The sequence below is a fragment of the Geotrypetes seraphini genome, chromosome 5 (genome assembly GCF_902459505.1).
Source record: "Geotrypetes seraphini chromosome 5, aGeoSer1.1, whole genome shotgun sequence".
Classification (NCBI taxonomy): domain Eukaryota; kingdom Metazoa; phylum Chordata; class Amphibia; order Gymnophiona; family Dermophiidae; genus Geotrypetes; species Geotrypetes seraphini.
In genome coordinates, this window is record NC_047088.1 from 193,637,358 (window position 1) to 193,653,958 (window position 16,601).

General features: G+C 43.2%; 1 protein-coding gene across 1 annotated transcript in view; it reads left to right on the top strand.

The window, feature by feature from the left end:
- PDE11A (phosphodiesterase 11A) overlaps nt 1-16,601 on the top strand; it is a 568,355-nt gene that overhangs the window by 411,316 nt on the left and 140,438 nt on the right. Inside the window, exons 11-12 of the mRNA XM_033946286.1 lie at nt 10,271-10,417; nt 10,519-10,626. Of these exons, the coding sequence (XP_033802177.1) occupies nt 10,271-10,417; nt 10,519-10,626 (255 nt within the window). The remainder of the gene's footprint in view (nt 1-10,270; nt 10,418-10,518; nt 10,627-16,601) is intronic.

Genomic DNA, 16,601 nt, shown 5'->3' on the forward strand with positions numbered 1-16,601 from the left:
CTAGGGAACACTCAAAGTTACAGAGTAATACTTTTAAAATCAATAGAAGGATATTTTTTTTTCACTCATTGAATAGTTAAGCTCTGGAATGCGTTGCCATAGGATGTGGTAAGAGCGGTTAATGTAGCTGGTTGTAAAAAAAGGTTTGGATAAGTTCCTGGAGTAAAAGTCCATAGTCTTCTGTTGAGACAGATATTGGGGAAGCCACTGGTTACCCTAGATCGGTGGCATGCTGCTACTCTTTGGGTTTTTATCAGATGCTTGTGACTTGGATTGGCCTCCGTGAAGATGGAATACTGGGCTAGATGGATCACTGGTCTGACCCAGTAAAGCTATTCTTATGTTCTTATGCTCCTCCACATAATTTATGTTGAATCTGTCCTAGGTACTTCTGTTAGATAATGTTATAGAATTTGAATATTAGATCAGATCAAGCAGAGGGATTCCACCTTCCACAAAGATTCAATGGGCTACAGGAGACATGTTCATAGAAACAGGATGGCAGATAAAAGCCAAATTGCCCATCCGGTCTGCCCATCTGCAGTAACCATTATCTCTTACTTTCTCTGAGAGATCCCACGTGCCTATCCCAAAAAGGTTCTGGGTTGATGACGAGCTTCCAGGTCAGCAAAATTGGCATTCTGGCAGAGAATCACCTCTATCAATCCAAGTACCTCCCTGATAAAATTGAGTAACTATGCATATGCAAAAGATAGGAAAGTAGGGGAACAGGAAAGGGGATGGGATTCAATAGGGGTAAATTGGTGGCTTTGTGTTCTAGTGATGGAGTATATGTTCCTTCATTCAAAAGTAATGAGGGAGGATATAGCAACCAGAGAGTTATTCTCAGCAAAGCTGCCACACTGCAATCTAGTCAGATCAGTTTGGGGTTGCATATTGAATCCTGAATCCAGTACTATTTCCCAAGATGTTTACTTCATTTCCCTAAGAGTACCCTGGAAAGAAATCACAGGTGAGTCAAAGCTGAATAAAGCCCTGTTAATCCAAATCAATTCAGATTTTTGCCCAGTCCACCTTAAACCATTATTCTTCATCTGTGATATGTAATCATTTTCTAGCAGTGGGGTACCAAGGGGGACAGGTTGGCAATCTGCCTCAGGTGCAGCCCATAAAAGCAACAGCATTTAGAATTTGCTGCTCTACTGGCATCGGGCCTTCCTCTCTGCCGGGTCCTGCCTTCATGGAAACAGGAAATAAGCAAAATAGGAAGGTGACAAAGAGAGGGAGGAAGGGAGGAAGAGGAGTGGGAAAGAAATGCCATGGATGGAGGGAGAAGGAAGTCTAGGGAAGGGAGATGAGAGAAAGAGAGATGCCAGACCATGGAGAAGGAAGGGAGGGCAGGAAAGGAGATGCCAAACCATGGAGGGGGAGAAAGAGATGTCAGGGCATGGGGGGAAGGAAGGAAAGGAGACAGAGATGCCAGACCAGAGAGAAAGGATGGAGGGAAAGGAAATAAAGGAGATACCAGAGCATGGAGGGGAGGGAGAGATGGAAGGGAAGGAGAGGAGAGAGATGCCAGGGCATGGGGGAAGGGAAGGAGACTGATGCCAGACCATTGGGAAGGAAGGGAGGGAGAGAAAGGAAGGAAGGAAGGAAAAGAGATGCCAAAGCATGGAGAGGGAGAGATAGAGGAGAATGATGTCAGGTCATGGGGGGAGGGAAGTGAAGGAGACTGAGATGCCAGACTATCAGGAATGAAAGGAGGGAGGGAAAGGAAGGAAAGGTGATGCCACAGTATGGAAGGAGAGGGAGAGATGGAAGGAGAAGAGAGGAGAGAGATCCCAGGGTATAGGGGTAGAGAAGCAGATGCCAGGCCACGGGGTGAGTTGGGGTGGGAAGGAAGGAAGGAAAGGAGAAGAAAGAGATGCCAGAGCATGGGAGAGGGAGTGGAGACAGAAAGAGAAAAATGGAAGGGACAGAGAAACAGGGTGGGCACTGGATGGAATGGAGAGTGAAGAGAAGATGAGGAAAGCAGAAACCAGAGATCACAAAAGGAAGAACATAAGAACATAAGAAGTTGCCTCCGCTGAGGCAGACCAGAGGTCCATCTCGCCCAGCGGTCCGCTCCCGCGGCGGCCCATCAGGCCCATTGCCTAAGCAATGGTCCCAGACTATCCCTATAACCTACCGCTACTCTTATCTGTACCCCTCAATTCCTTTATCCTCTAGGAACCTATCCAAACCTTCTTTGAAGCCTTGTAACGTGCTCCGGCCTATCACAGCCTCCGGAAGCGCGTTCCATGTGTCCACCACCCTCTGGGTGAAAAAGAACTTTCTGGCATTTGTTTTAAACCTGTCTCCTTTTAGTTTTTCCGAGTGCCCCCTTGTACTTGTGGTTCCCCGTAATCTGAAAAATCTGTCCCTGTCTACTTTTTCTATACCCTTCAGGATCTTGAAGGTTTCTATCATGTCTCCTCTAAGTCTCCGCTTCTCCAGGGAGAACAGCCCCAGCTTTTTCAGTCTGTCAGTATATGAGAGGTTTTCCATACCTCTTATCAGTTTAGTTGCTCTTCTCTGGACTCTCTCAAGTACCGCCATGTCCTTTTTGAGGTACGGCGACCAATATTGGACACAGTACTCCAGATGCGGTCGCACCATTGCACGATACAGTGGCAGGATGACCTCCTTTGTCCTGGTCGTGATACCCTTCTTAATGATACCCAACATTTTGTTTGCTTTTCTTGAGGCTGTGGCGCACTGTGCCGACGCCTTCAAAGACGTGTCCACCATCACTCCCAGGTCTCTTTCAAGGTTACTTACCCCTAGCAATGATCCTCCCATTTTGTAGCTGAACATCGGGTTCTTTTTCCCTACATGCATGACCTTGCATTTCCCTACATTAAAGTTCATTTGCCATTTTTTGGCCCATTTTTCTAGCGTCATTAGGTCCCTTTGCAGATCTTCGCAGTCTTCCATGGTATCAACCCTGCGGTAGAGTTTGGTGTCATCCGCAAATTTAATAACTTCGCAATTTGTTCCTGCCTCCAGGTCATTAATAAATATATTGAACAGGAGCGGTCCCAGCACCGACCCCTGCGGAACTCCGCTCGTGACCCCATGCCAGTCCGAGTAATGGCCCTTCACTCCAACCCTCTGTTTCCTGTCCGCCAGCCAGTTTTTGATCCATCGGTGGACTTCCCCTTGCACCCCGTGTCTCCACAGCTTTTTAAGCAGTCTTTCGTGCGGTACCTTGTCAAAGGCTTTTTGAAAGTCAAGGTAAATGATGTCAATGGATACCCCTTTATCCACCTGTCTGTTTACCCCCCTCAAAGAAGTACAATAAGTTTGTGAGGCATGACCTACCCTTGCAGAAGCCGTGCTGGCTCGACTTTAGCTGTCCATTGTTTTCTATGTGTTCACAGATACTGTCCTTAATCAGTGCTTCCATCATTTTTCCCGGGACCGAGGTCAAGCTCACCGGCCTGTAGTTCCCCGGGTCCCCCCTTGAACCCTTCTTGAAGATGGGTGTGACATTCGCAATTTTCCAATCCTCCGGGATCTCTCCAGTTTTTAAGGATAGGTTACATATTTGGCGAAGTGGCTCTGCTATTACGTTCCTTAGTTCCTTGAGTACCCTTGGGTGAATGCCGTCTGGACCTGGTGATTTGTCGCTCTTTAGTCTGTCTATCTGCCTGAGGACATCCTCTTGGCTTACCTCTAGTTGGACCAGCTTTTCATCCCGATCCCCATTTACGATGTCCTCCGGTTCCGGAATATTGGATGTGTCCTCCCTCGTGAAGACTGACGTGAAGAACTTATTTAACCTGTCTGCTATCTCTTTTTCCTCTTTTACCACTCCTTTTTTGTCTCCATCATCCAATGGCCCCACTTCTTCCCTTGCCGGTTGCTTCCCCTTCACATATCTGAAGAACGATTTGAAGTTTGTTGTTTCCCCCGCCAGTCTCTCCTCATATTCCCTTTTAGCTTTTTTAACCACACGGTGACACTCCCTTTGGTGTTCTTTGTGTTCCTTTTGGTTGTCCATTGTTTGGTCCTTTTTCCATTTTTTGAACGATGCTTTCTTGTCACTTATCGCCTTTTTTACTGCAGTTGTTATCCACGCTGGGTTTTTTTTTCGGTTTTTTTTGCACCCCTTCCTGAATCTGGGGATGTACAGGTTCTGTGCCTCTTGCATGGTGCCCTTGAGTAGGGACCAGGCTTTTTCTACAGACTCCATCTTCCTTTCGCTACCGTTGAGTTTCTTTCCCACCAATTTCCTCATGCCATCATAATTCCCTTTTTTGAAGTTGAGTGCTGTCGCTGTGGATCTTTTCACCTTTGATGGTCCAATTTCCAGCTTGCACTGGATCATGTTGTGATCGCTGTTTCCTAGGGGTTCTAGCACCGCCACCTCCTTTGCAGGTCCCCCTAGCCCATTGAGGATTAGGTCGAGAGTTGCATCCCCCCGTGTTGGTTCCGTGACCAGCTGTTCCATGAAACAGTCCCTCGTGGTTTCCAGGAATTTGGTCTCCCTTGTGCAGTTTGAGTGTCCAATACTCCAGTCTATCCCAGGGTAGTTGAAGTCTCCCATCAACATCACGCTTCCGCTTTTGCATATCTGCCTCAGCTCAGCCTCCAGGTCCTGGTCGAGTGCTTCCGGTTGTCCAGGTGGGCGATAGTACAGTCCCAATTTTATGTCTGCTCCAGCTCCTCCAGGTAGCTTAATCCATAGTGATTCCAAGTCGTCCGCCCTTACTGTTGTTTCTATCCTGGTTGAAGGTATGGAGTCCTTTATATAAAGCGCTATTCCTCCACCCTTCTTGTGTGTCCTGTCCCTCCTGTAGAGTTTGTACCCTGGTATGGCCACATCCCATTTGTTGTCGTCAGTCCACCACGTTTCTGTGACTCCTATTATGTCCAGGTCCTTTGTACTGGCTATGACTTCTAGTTCTCCCATTTTGGCTCTTAGGCTCCTAGCATTAGTGTATAGGCAATTTAAGTCCTGGTTTTTTGCCTTTTCCGCTGGTTTTCCTCGTGGTTTGGCGCCCCTGCCAACCTCCTCATGGGTTGCCAGCCCCGGAGCTTTGTTGTGTTCATCCCCATCCTGCGGTGCGTCTATGCTGTCCTCAGCCTGCTCCCCCATGTTTGGATGACCCTCTGGCTCCTGTTGCTCTCTCTTAATTCTGCTTGCTAGTTTCGTTTGTGCATTGGCTCCCTGCATTGCGTCCTTGTGTCCTTTTCCCAAAAGTTCCCTCTCAGTCCCGAGCCCTCTTTTACAAATTTCTGGTTCAGTATCCTTGTTTGATACTTTGGTCCGATGTGTCGAGATTTTTTTGTTGTTGATGCTTTAGAATAAAGTAGTATTATAGCTATATTGATAAACATTTATAAATAGAAAATGGAAATAAGGTAATCTTTTTATTGGACTAATTTAATACATTTTTTTACTAACTTTTGGAGACCAAAATTCCCTTCCTCATGCATGGGCATACCAAGGGGTGGGGGTGACCCGCCCCATATGCAGCTCCTAGGGCAGTGTCCCGCAAACTTTTTGGCCAGTGGCACATTGAACCCGGTACTATGGCTAGAAGGCATGCGTGATGTCATCATGTTGACATCCGCGCATGCGCGGAGGCTCTCCAGCTGCGACCCTGAAGCTGTCACTATGGTCGGAGATCCTGGAGGAAGGGAGGTGTGGGGGGAGGAGGAGAGATGCCAGTGAGAAGGAGTCATCGTGCCAGCTGACTGCCTACAGGACATACTTCTTGCCACTAGAGGCACATCCTATAAGCAGTCAGCTGATGCCGGCACCTCTCCTCCTTACCTGCATATCGTTGGAGCACACAGTTTGCGATACATTGTTCTAGGGGGTGCTCCTCCAATCCCTTTTTATATGGGGTAGGAGTATTCAAAATGATCGGCCCCCAGGTGTCACATACCCTAGGTATGTCACTATTTTCAAATGAGAGGATATGTAATTGTTTTCCAGCACACCCTGACCATAATAACATCTAAATAAGAAATTACATTTTTATTTAAATTTTTCTATATAATATCAAATATGTTGGTATTTCATTTACCTTACTTGTCTGTATTCTAAGCTTGCTAGTATATGCAAGATCATACTGAGCTATCATTTCATATTTATGCCGATGACATCCTATTTCTTCTTCCAATCAGTACTATGAACCTTGATCTTTGGTCACCAGTCTTGTTTGGAAAAGATTACGCAGTGGTTGCATGTACATCATATAGTTTTAAATCCCAAGAAGATGGTGGCCTGCTGGCTATCAGGTCATCTGTCTCACCCTGTTTGCGATCTTCATCTGCTTTGTACTAAGATAACTTTCTGTTGAAAGTTTTTGCTATCTCGGTATTATTTTTGATTCATAGCTTTCTTTCTCTCCTCAGGTTTCAGCCCTTTGAAAGTCTAGCTTTCCCAGCCTGAGACAGCTGCATACTGTTTGAAATTGTTTTGACCATATTTCTTTGCATACACTCATTCTTGCACTGTTCATTACCCAACTGGATTACTGCAATGGTGTTGCCCATTCTCTGAAAACTCCAAATGCTGCAAAATTGTGCCATCCATTTACTATGTGGTGGTGGCGGTAGATACACTCATGTTACTCCGTTATTAAAAGATCATCATTGGCTTCCAGTAGAGCAAAGAATTAAATATCAGATCCTTGTTCAACTTTTAAAGCTTTCCATTTTGTCATGCCAACCTATCTTCAGTCACTAAGCATTCCTTATACTCCACTACATATGCTCCGCTTCTTAAATGATCACAGACTTGTCCCCCCCTTTACCATGTCTTGCTTGATTGGAATCTATGCATCACTGCGCATTTTTCTTTGTGTCTCCCTCTCTTTGGAACTCACTTCCACTGGTTATTCAAAATTAATTATCTCTTAGAACTTTTAAAATGACTATTAAGACCTAGCTGATTGAGCTGGCTTTCTTGGGATGACTTTAGTGGTCACTCTGCTGCTACTTTGCCACTAGCCCCTATTTGCCTCTCTTCCCCTTCTCCCTCCCCTTTCCTCTCTCCATAATCCTAAAGCTGCCCAGAATGCCTTCTAGTATAGATGATTTTCTCCTATCATGATATTGTAGTTCTTTTCCTATTAATTTGTATGTTATAGTTTTGTACATTGCCTTTCTCTGCTTGTACAGTTAATTAATTGTGCCCTGTATGATTCACCCAATGGTGGGCACACTCCACCTGCTTCGCTGCTGTCAATGAAAGAAGATAGTGGGGTGTGAGCAATTTTTTTGCAACCTTCCATTTTTATAGCCCTTGGCATAGTGCTGGCATAAAGTATATTAACAAATCCTCAAAATATAAAGTCGAAATAGACCAAAAAAACCTACTATTATGATGAATATAAGAGGAAATTATTTTCAAAACTTCTGTATTATAGAGAAGTATAGTAAGATATTAGATGTAGTTAAAGACTGAGAGACCTCAACTGTTCACATCCAACTGACAATGGAACAAATCCCATCAGATGGACTCTTTGTGAACTATCACTGGTCTCATATGCCTTTTCTTTTACCTCTCTAGTGTTTTTTTATAAGTAAATATTTCCTCAATTGAATACTTTTTCAGGCTCATTGTAATATGCCTAGAAGCGTAGCAACATATCAAGTACTGCATCTGGAGAAATATTCCTAAAAGAACAGGCTTATTAACTTATAAAACCTAAAATACTTGGAGGGGCATAATCAAAAGGAACATCTAAGTCCATTTTCATCTAAGTCGCAAGTCATTCAAAGTAAAAAAACAGCCTAGGACACATTTTCGAAAAATATGTCCAAAATTTGTTTTGTTTCGAAAATTGTCTAACTATACGTCCTGTTGATCTGATCGTCCAAGGCGTTAAATCGTCCATCTTTATACCACATTTTCATCCAACTTTTCATCCAAGTCAAAAACGCCTAGAACAAGCCCTGTTGGACGTGGGAGGGGTCTGCAAAGTGATGGACTGAACACCCAGACATGGCACCTAAATAGTGGGGTACCTTACAGGGCACTGCTGTGAACTTCACAAAAAGGGTGCCATGTCTTCTCCTCACTACAGCTCCCTTATAGGTCATGGTGAGCCCCCCAAACCACCTCCAAAATCCCTTAAACCCACTTATCTACCACCCCAATAGCCCTTATGGCTGCAGGAGCCACTTATATGGCAGTACAAAAGGGTTTTGGGGTGTATAGGGGAGTACACATGTTTAAGTATCAATGCACTGATTACAGGGGCTTATGGGCAAGGGTCCTCCTCTCCATGAGTCCCTAACCCACCCCCAAGACTGCTTAAGCCGCCTCTGTGCTGGACGACTAGGCTTTCCTATACTAGGCAGCCAGGTGATGATGGTCTGGAGGTTGAATTTTAAAGGTGTGATTAATATTTTTATGGGAAGTGGGAGGGTCGGTGATCACTGGAGTAGTGTGTGTGTGTGTGGGGGGGGTCTGTATTACGTGTTTGCAGTGCTTATATCGTGACTTTAGTTGTTTTTTTGTGACTTAGACCATGTTTTAAATGGTCTAAGTCACAACATCCAAGTTTCGTCAATCCTGGGCTGTATAACTTTCGGTTATACATGCTGTACGACTAAGTCTAAGCCAGCCCACGTCCTGCCCAACTCCCGCCCTCGACACTCCTCCTGAAACACCTCGTTTAGCTTTGGTCATTCAGCGGCACTATGAAGGCCTAGGTCGTTTAGAAATACGTCCAAAACCCATTTTCATTATCGGCACTTGGACGTATTTTGACAATGTTCGTCCAAGTGCCGACTTAGGCCAGTTTGTGGATGTTTTTCTCTTTTAATTATGAGCCCCTTAGCTTGTATCTAGGCCCCAGGGCAGCTCGTAGCTGTATAGAGTAACTATTCAGTAAACACTCAGCATTGCTCAATGGAGCGTCTCCGTTTCGCTCTAATAAGAGCATCCTCGGGAGATGATGAGGATTAACGATAGTTGCTTGTTCTTATCTGGCCAACATTGGGCCAAAGATTCTGCCTTAACACAACAACGGGGAAACAAGCTTCCTCGTAATGTTGTAGAGAAATAGTGGCAAACCTTCCATTTGATGGGATTTGTTCCATTGTCAGTTGGATGTGAACACTTGAGGTCTCTCAGTCTTTAACTACATCTAATATCTTACTATACTTCTCTATAATAGAGAAGTTTTGATAAAGTATATTAAACCATTCCTATTGTAATCTCTGAATATCTCTGCAATGGGGAAGCAATCCGGTAGGTCAGAATAAAAGGGAAATGCCATCATTTTATCACACATTTTCTGTCCTTGAAATGCACCAGGTATTTTTCTTTGGCTTGCTTTTCATTAAAATCTGCTTTCTATTGAGGACGCCAGTCAGTGTTATAAAATGTACCTTCTGAAGGTCACCTTTATTTTTTACCGCTTTGAAATCTGGAACATTGTTGCATAAAATGAACACCATGTAATTATAATTTTAGTTCCTCTCTTGCATTTTATATTAATTGAAGATGACTGCTGGTGAAGAGGCCATGGTCTTATATTTATTTGCTGGGCATAGTTCTGAATGTTTTCTTTTCCCAAGCTCTGCGTTAATAACAAATCTGCATAAGTTTATCAAACCTGAACAGAGGCAATTCTTAAGGTTGGGGAAGGGTTAATATTAACAGGCATCTTTATAAAATATAAGCTCAGTTTTATAAAGGGCATCTAGGCAGGAATTGAGACATCCAGGCTGGGACATTCACAGTTCTTGTGTAGTTTACAAAAGGTTCTGCTGAACATAGAGTCTTTTGTAAAATATATATATGCCCAGTAGCAGCAGCAGCATATGGGGCTTATTTTCAAATTTTCATTTCTGTCTTGGACATCCTTTCAAATGCCTCTTCACATGTATTAAATTAGCTATGAAAGTTATTGCTACCAAAAAGCAGGTATAAATGTGTGTGCCCACATTCTATTCTATAGGATAATTTTCTTTCTTTCTTTTTGTAACTTGATTTTTATTGAAAAATTATAACAAGTCGGACAAGCAACTAAAGCAATACTTAACACAGCAAAGGCTCCTTTCCCATCTCCTCTGTCTTCCTCTCTCTCCTGACTTCCTACTTTATTGTCTTCTTCCTCCAGTTACTCGTATATCCAAATACATTGTACACATTGTGTACATTGGATATTCTGGTCTTTGATTCTGTGTCAGGCAGCTTCAGTCAATATAATGCTTTGATATTTGTAAAGGAATTTTAATTTTGAATTAAGAGGTCGAGACTTCCTCCTACTTTTCTGAGTGTCTCTTGCCTTCCTAGGCAGCCAATATCCCCCTGGTGTCAGAGCTCGCTATTGATGAGATCCAGTTTGATGACTTCTCCTTGGACATGGATGCCATGATCACTGCAGCCCTGCGGATGTTTATGGAGCTGGGAATGGTTCAGAAATTTAAAATTGACTATGAGGTAACCATCCGCTGTATGGTGACATGAGTGGTCATAGCAGCAACAGGTCAGATGTCCAGCTATCATATATATGTGTGCTAAGTTCATAACTTTTCTTTCAGACCCTGTGCAGGTGGCTGTTAACTGTGAGGAAGAACTATCGAATGGTCCTCTATCATAACTGGCGACATGCCTTCAATGTGTGCCAGCTAATGTTTGCAATGCTAACTGTAAGTAATGAATTACACTGGAAACCTCTAGAAAAGCTTTTGTTATGACAGTGTTGATGGTTGATTTAAATAGTCTTGTACCTGGTGAGTGTTTGTTGTGACTTGAGGACGGTTGATTGTGGTTTGGGTATGTATGGATGGGGTTTTTTTCTTACCTAAAAGGTCAATTGTGATGGGCATCTAACTAAGGGTATATTGTTCTCTTATTGTTGTCATGTTCTACTTCTTGCTGCGACACTTGCGTGATTGTTTTGCACTGTTCCTATTTGATCCCCCTTTGGTTATATGTGCCTTTGATCCCCCTTTGGTTGTTTGTGCCTTTTGCAATTGCTAATAAATATAATTTAAAAAATGAATAAATAATTAGTCTTAGTAAACAAAATTCTTCCCATTATTTTCTTGCAGTTTTTTCTTATTTTGGAACTATTTGAGATAACAATGGTAGAAGAATAGCATGATTGACAAGATGTGTAAAGAGAGAGAGAGAGAGGGTCACCCTGACAGATCTCATACCTGACACCCCGAGGGGATACTCCCTTTAAGACTCAGCACTAGAATATGTAATATCAAACAATGTCTGCTCAGCAGTTGTGCGTGGATGATTATGTTTCTGTAGTTCGCTCCAAGCACATACAGACACTTTTAACCCATCCTATTGTGCATTACATTGCTTCATAATGAATAATAGTAGTAGAAAGTGATATGGGGGAAGGGTAGTAGGGTGCACTGAAAAAATTACAATTTCCCCTGACGCAGCCAGTATTGCTGGCGAAACAAGATTCTTGTTGGGAGATTACAAAATACTTATGCTGATAATTTGAGCTGCAAGTGTGAAGTCTGTTTTGAAAAAAACGCTGAGAAGTGTGTTGGTGTCTGCATTGATCTTCAGGGAACGTTTGAAGAATTCAACCGACAGCTAAGTTTTGCTTTGCTTTTTTTTTTGTAGTGTGTACACTAGTGGGATGTTCTCTTGTGAGATATGAAAAATATTTTATGAGTGGAGTTTTTTTTTATGCCTATGATAGTATTAATGTTGGTGAAATGTGCTGCATGGTGTTTTTGAGGCTTTTTCTCCACGGTTGTTAAAAATACCACATATTCCTCAGTGTTCTCCCACTTTTGGCATAGTAACTTTCAGAATAATTTTGTAATAAGTAGAGTAGGATTACCATATGACTCAGGAAAAAGGAGGATGGATTGAGATATCTGGGTTTTACTTCCACTGAAAGCAATGGAAGTAAAACCCATAAAAACATAAGAATAACCTTACTGGGTCACACAAATGGTCCATCAAGCCCAGTAGCCTGTACTCATGGTGGCCAATCCAGGTCACTAGTACCTGGCCAAAACCCAAGGTGTAGCAATATTCCATGCTACCGATACAGGGCAAGCAGTAACTTCCCATGTGTCTTTCTCAATAACAGACGATGGACTTTTCCTCCAGGAACTTGTCCAAACCTTTCTTAAACCCAGCTACGCTATCCGCTCTTACCACATCCTCCTTACATTGCTTTCAATGGAAGTAAAACCCGGATGTCTCAATCCGTCCTCCTTTCTCTGGAGCCATATCATAAACCTAGGGAAGGCTGCTGTTGGAAAAGGGAGTACTAATAGAGAGGATAGTGTCAGAGTAGCTTGGTGGGGGGAAGGAAATAGGATCTATGAGTTTATGTTTTATATTGGTTTTATGTAATTATTTTCACTTGTTTCTATAGAAAGAAGTGGGCAGTATATAAAAAATTTTAAGTAAGTATATAGTTTCACAGATTAGAAACAGGGGCTCCAGAATGTTCTCACTCTAAAGACAGAGAAACATTTAGGAGTCCTGCTACATATATTTTATTTGTAGAATGTTTTTTGAATCTTATACACCTCCCAGAGACAGCTTACTTGGATGCTGTCAGATAAATCAAATAATTAGAGAGGTAAAGAAGATAGAGTGTAAGCGGAGGTAACTAGTTGCCTGAAAGGGATAGAAAAGATTGAAAGGTCATAAGATTGAAAGTGAAGGATAATTGAAGGGATAGTTATTTCAAGACTTTGGGGTCCTTTTACTACAGTGCATTAAGCACTTAGGGTTCCTTTTACCAAAGCTTAGCACAAGCTAATGGAGATTAGAATTCATTAAATGCAGCGCATCTTATTTTATACCTATGAGCCATGTGGCTCTTAGGCCCAGATTCTACAAGAGCCTCCCTATCGCTGCCTAGCTTAATTGGTTTAATTGCCTTTAATCAACATAATTGATCGTGTCGTTTAAAAGTAATTAAATGGTTGTAAAAAAAAAATGGCACCTCTACATGCAGTGCCAGAATCGCGACTAAGGAGGCACCTATGGTGCCTAGCAGTAAAATAGGCATGGTTAATGCTGGAAGGACCCTTATGCATTGGCAAGCACCTCTGTAGTCGCAGTTCTCGTCACAGATAGGTGCCAGAAATATAGGCCTTGGAAACCTTAAGTTATCTGAATTTTTCTGTCAGGAAGAGTGGCATTGGTAGAGAGTGAGCACAGAAGTACTAGCCAGCTAGCACATTACACTTACCATGTGCTAACTGGCCAACATAGGGCTATATGCACTAAAGATAGTGACTCAATCTCTGTTGGACGATTCTCTGGCCAATTCTCCAGCAGCGATTGATGCACTTTCAAGTTTGCACGTGAGAGGCACGTCCAATAGGCAAACAGCTGGCGCCAGCGCCTCTCCTCTCCGTGCATCTTCCCTGACAGCATCCCCCACTGGTGCAGTTCAGGACCCGTCTGGAGAGCCTTCATGCCTGTATTGACATCAATGTGCGTGATGTCATTGTGTCGACGTGTGCACACTTCCAGATGCCTCGAGCCACAGCCACTACATTTACTGTGCTGCGTCTCAACAAAGTTTGCGGGACATTGTACAATGCGCTAATTGGCACTTTAACATGGAACCTACATTAGAAAATACTGATTCTGGTCCCACTGGTTGTTGCATAAAATTTGCACTTGCTTCATGGTTTGTTCCTCTGTGACCACATATTTTACTGCAATTTAGTAAAAGGGCCCCTTTTTCTTTCAAATTTGGCACAGACAGGACTGGGATTTTACTAGATCAGGCAGAAGACGGAAGATGATTGCAATGGTGTCAGGTCAAAAGCGCGCCAGGACAAAGGCACGAGCAGACAACTGAGCGCAGCGCGGAGGCGCGCGCCCTGAAGAAAAAGACTGTTTTTAGGGGCTACGACGGGGTGTGTGGGGGGGGGAACCCCCCCACTTTACTTAATACAGATTGCGCCGCGTTGTGGGGGCGTTGTGAGGGGTTTGGAGGGTTGTAACCCCCCACATTTTACTGAAAACTTAACTTTTTCCCTGTAAAAAGTTACGTTTTCACTAAAATGAGGGGGGTTACAACTCCCCAAACCCCCCACAACGCCGCCGCGATATGTATTAAGTAAAGTGGGGGGGGGGCTCCCCAACAAAACCCCCCGTCGCAGCCCCTAAAAACAGTCTTTTTCTTCGGCGCGCACCTCCGTCTTGCGCTCAGTTGTCGGCACGCGCCTTTGTCTTCCGCGTTACTGTCTATGAACCATTGCAATAGATTGAAGTCACTGTTCTACCTATAAATATTTTTTAATGCCTAATCATTATAGAAACGTAGAAACATAGAAATAGACTGCAGATAAGGGCCACGGTCCATCTAGTCTGCCCACCCCAAAGACCCTCCCCTACCTTTCTCTGTGAATAGATCCCACGTGTCTGTCCCTTTAGGCCTTAAAATCAGGCACGCTGCTGGCCTCAATAACCTGAAGTGGAAGACTATTCCAGCGATCAACAACCCTTTCAGTGAAAAAGAATTTCCTGGTGTCCCCGTGCAGTTTCCCGCCCCTGATTTTCCACGGATGCCCCCTTGTTGCCGCTGAACCTTGAAAAAGAAGATATCTTCTTCCACCTCGATGCAGCCCATGAGATACTTGAATGTCTCGATCATGTCACTCCTGTCTCTGCGTTCCTCGAGTGAGTATAGCTTTAATTTATCCAGTCGTTCCTCGTACGGGAGATCCTTGAGTCCCGAGACCATCCTGGTGGCCATTCTCTGGACCGACTCAAGTCTCAGCACATCCTTACGGTAATGCGGCCTCCAGAATTGCACACAGTACTCCAGGTGGGGCCTCACCATGATTCTATACAATGGCATAATGACTTCAGGCTTACGGCTGACGAAACTTCTGCAACCTATGATTTGCCTTGCCTTTGATGAAGCTTGCTCCACTTGATTGGCAGTCTTCATGTTCTCACTGACGATCACCCCTAAATCTCGTTCTGCTTCAGTTCTTGTTAGGATCTCACCATTAAGGGTATGGCATGGAACAAGAACAAGAAAACCTTAACAACACTTTATCTGGCAGATTATTTGAGTTTAGAAAAAATCCTCAAGTATAGAGGTGTTAAAGATATGCTAGACCAGGGTTAGGAAATTCCGGTCCTCGAGAGCCACAGGCAGGTCAGGTTTTCAGGATATCCGCAATAAATATGCATGAGATAGATTTGTATCTCAGGGAGGCAGTGCATGCAAATCCATCTCATACATATTCATTGTGGATATCCTAAAAACTTGACCTGCCTGTGGCTCTCGAGGACCGGAATTGCCTACCCCTGTGCTAGAACATCTGTGCATCGTTATTGACCAAAACAATGTGCCACAGTGATCCATTAAGACAAATGTTTAGAGAATAAAACTGTTGAAATGGTCAAAGGGTTTAGTTAGCTGAAGGCTGCTACGTTGGCAATTATCCCTTTTCCAAATGTTTGATTTGGGACAACAAAATAGTCCTAGCTTCAATACAGTTTTGGCTTGCCCAGGTTTCTCCATTTGCTGGAAAAGCATCTAAAATAATTCTAATTGACGTAAATGGTATGCCCATTGGCAAGTGTTGGAAGAGTAGCCTGGTAAGTTCAATGGCCTGAGAACCAGGGGAACTGAGTTCAATTCCCACTGCAACACCTTGTGACTCTGAGCAAGTCACATGACCCTCCATTGCACCAGGTACAAAATAAATACCTGTATATAATATATAAACCACTTTGATTGTAAGCACAGAAAGATGGTATATCAAGTCCCACTCCCTTAATGTCCCCTTAACACTGCTTCTTGCCATTCTCATGGCTCATGAGTTCATCAAGTCCACTTTTCACTAGGATGGTGGAAATAGTTCCAAAAATGTTTTCTTATATACCTCTGTCTAATTTTGCACATCTACATGTAAAGAGTTTATAGGCATAATTGATCAAAGCACTTTTGCCATAGGCACAGGATAGGAAGCAATCCTTAATAACCTGTGTACCGTAGGTCAAATTAGATTGATTTTATACATGTCACTACCACCCAATACATGGCATGCAGTGGGTTAATAAAGGTGTCTTCTGATATTCTGTGCTTAGGGATGTACAAGCACATTAGATAATGTGTCTGGGAAATTTGAGTAAATAATTCATCCTTTGGTACTTTGTGGCTGGCTGTTAAGTTAGCATGTGGAAGACCATAAAGCAGCTGGATGGAGTAAAAACGGATAATTTGTTATTAGTTTGCTGTCCAGAAACTGGTTGGAGACCTGCTCGGTGGTCTGTTTTCATTTTCAACTCAGAATTGTCAGCACCCGTTTTCCAAGATAAAGATGTGATTAATTAAAAAGTTCCTACTGTAGAAAGAATTAAAGTCTAGTACATAAAACTGCTACCACAGTGGCTTACTGGAGCTGATTTTAAATAGATCTGTTAAATGTATGGTTTGTGTGTATAGTGAAGTGTGTATAGTGAAGCTTCAAGATCAATAGGGCTGAGGGCGCCACAGAGTCCAGTGCACAAACAATTTTAGTAAAGTTCATAGTCAAAACCATATACCTCTCCCAAAAATCCACTTCCAATACACACAGACTAATAAAGGATCCCTTAATCATTTGCTTTATTGAAACAGTTAGTAATGGTCATGCACAGCAAGGTCGCA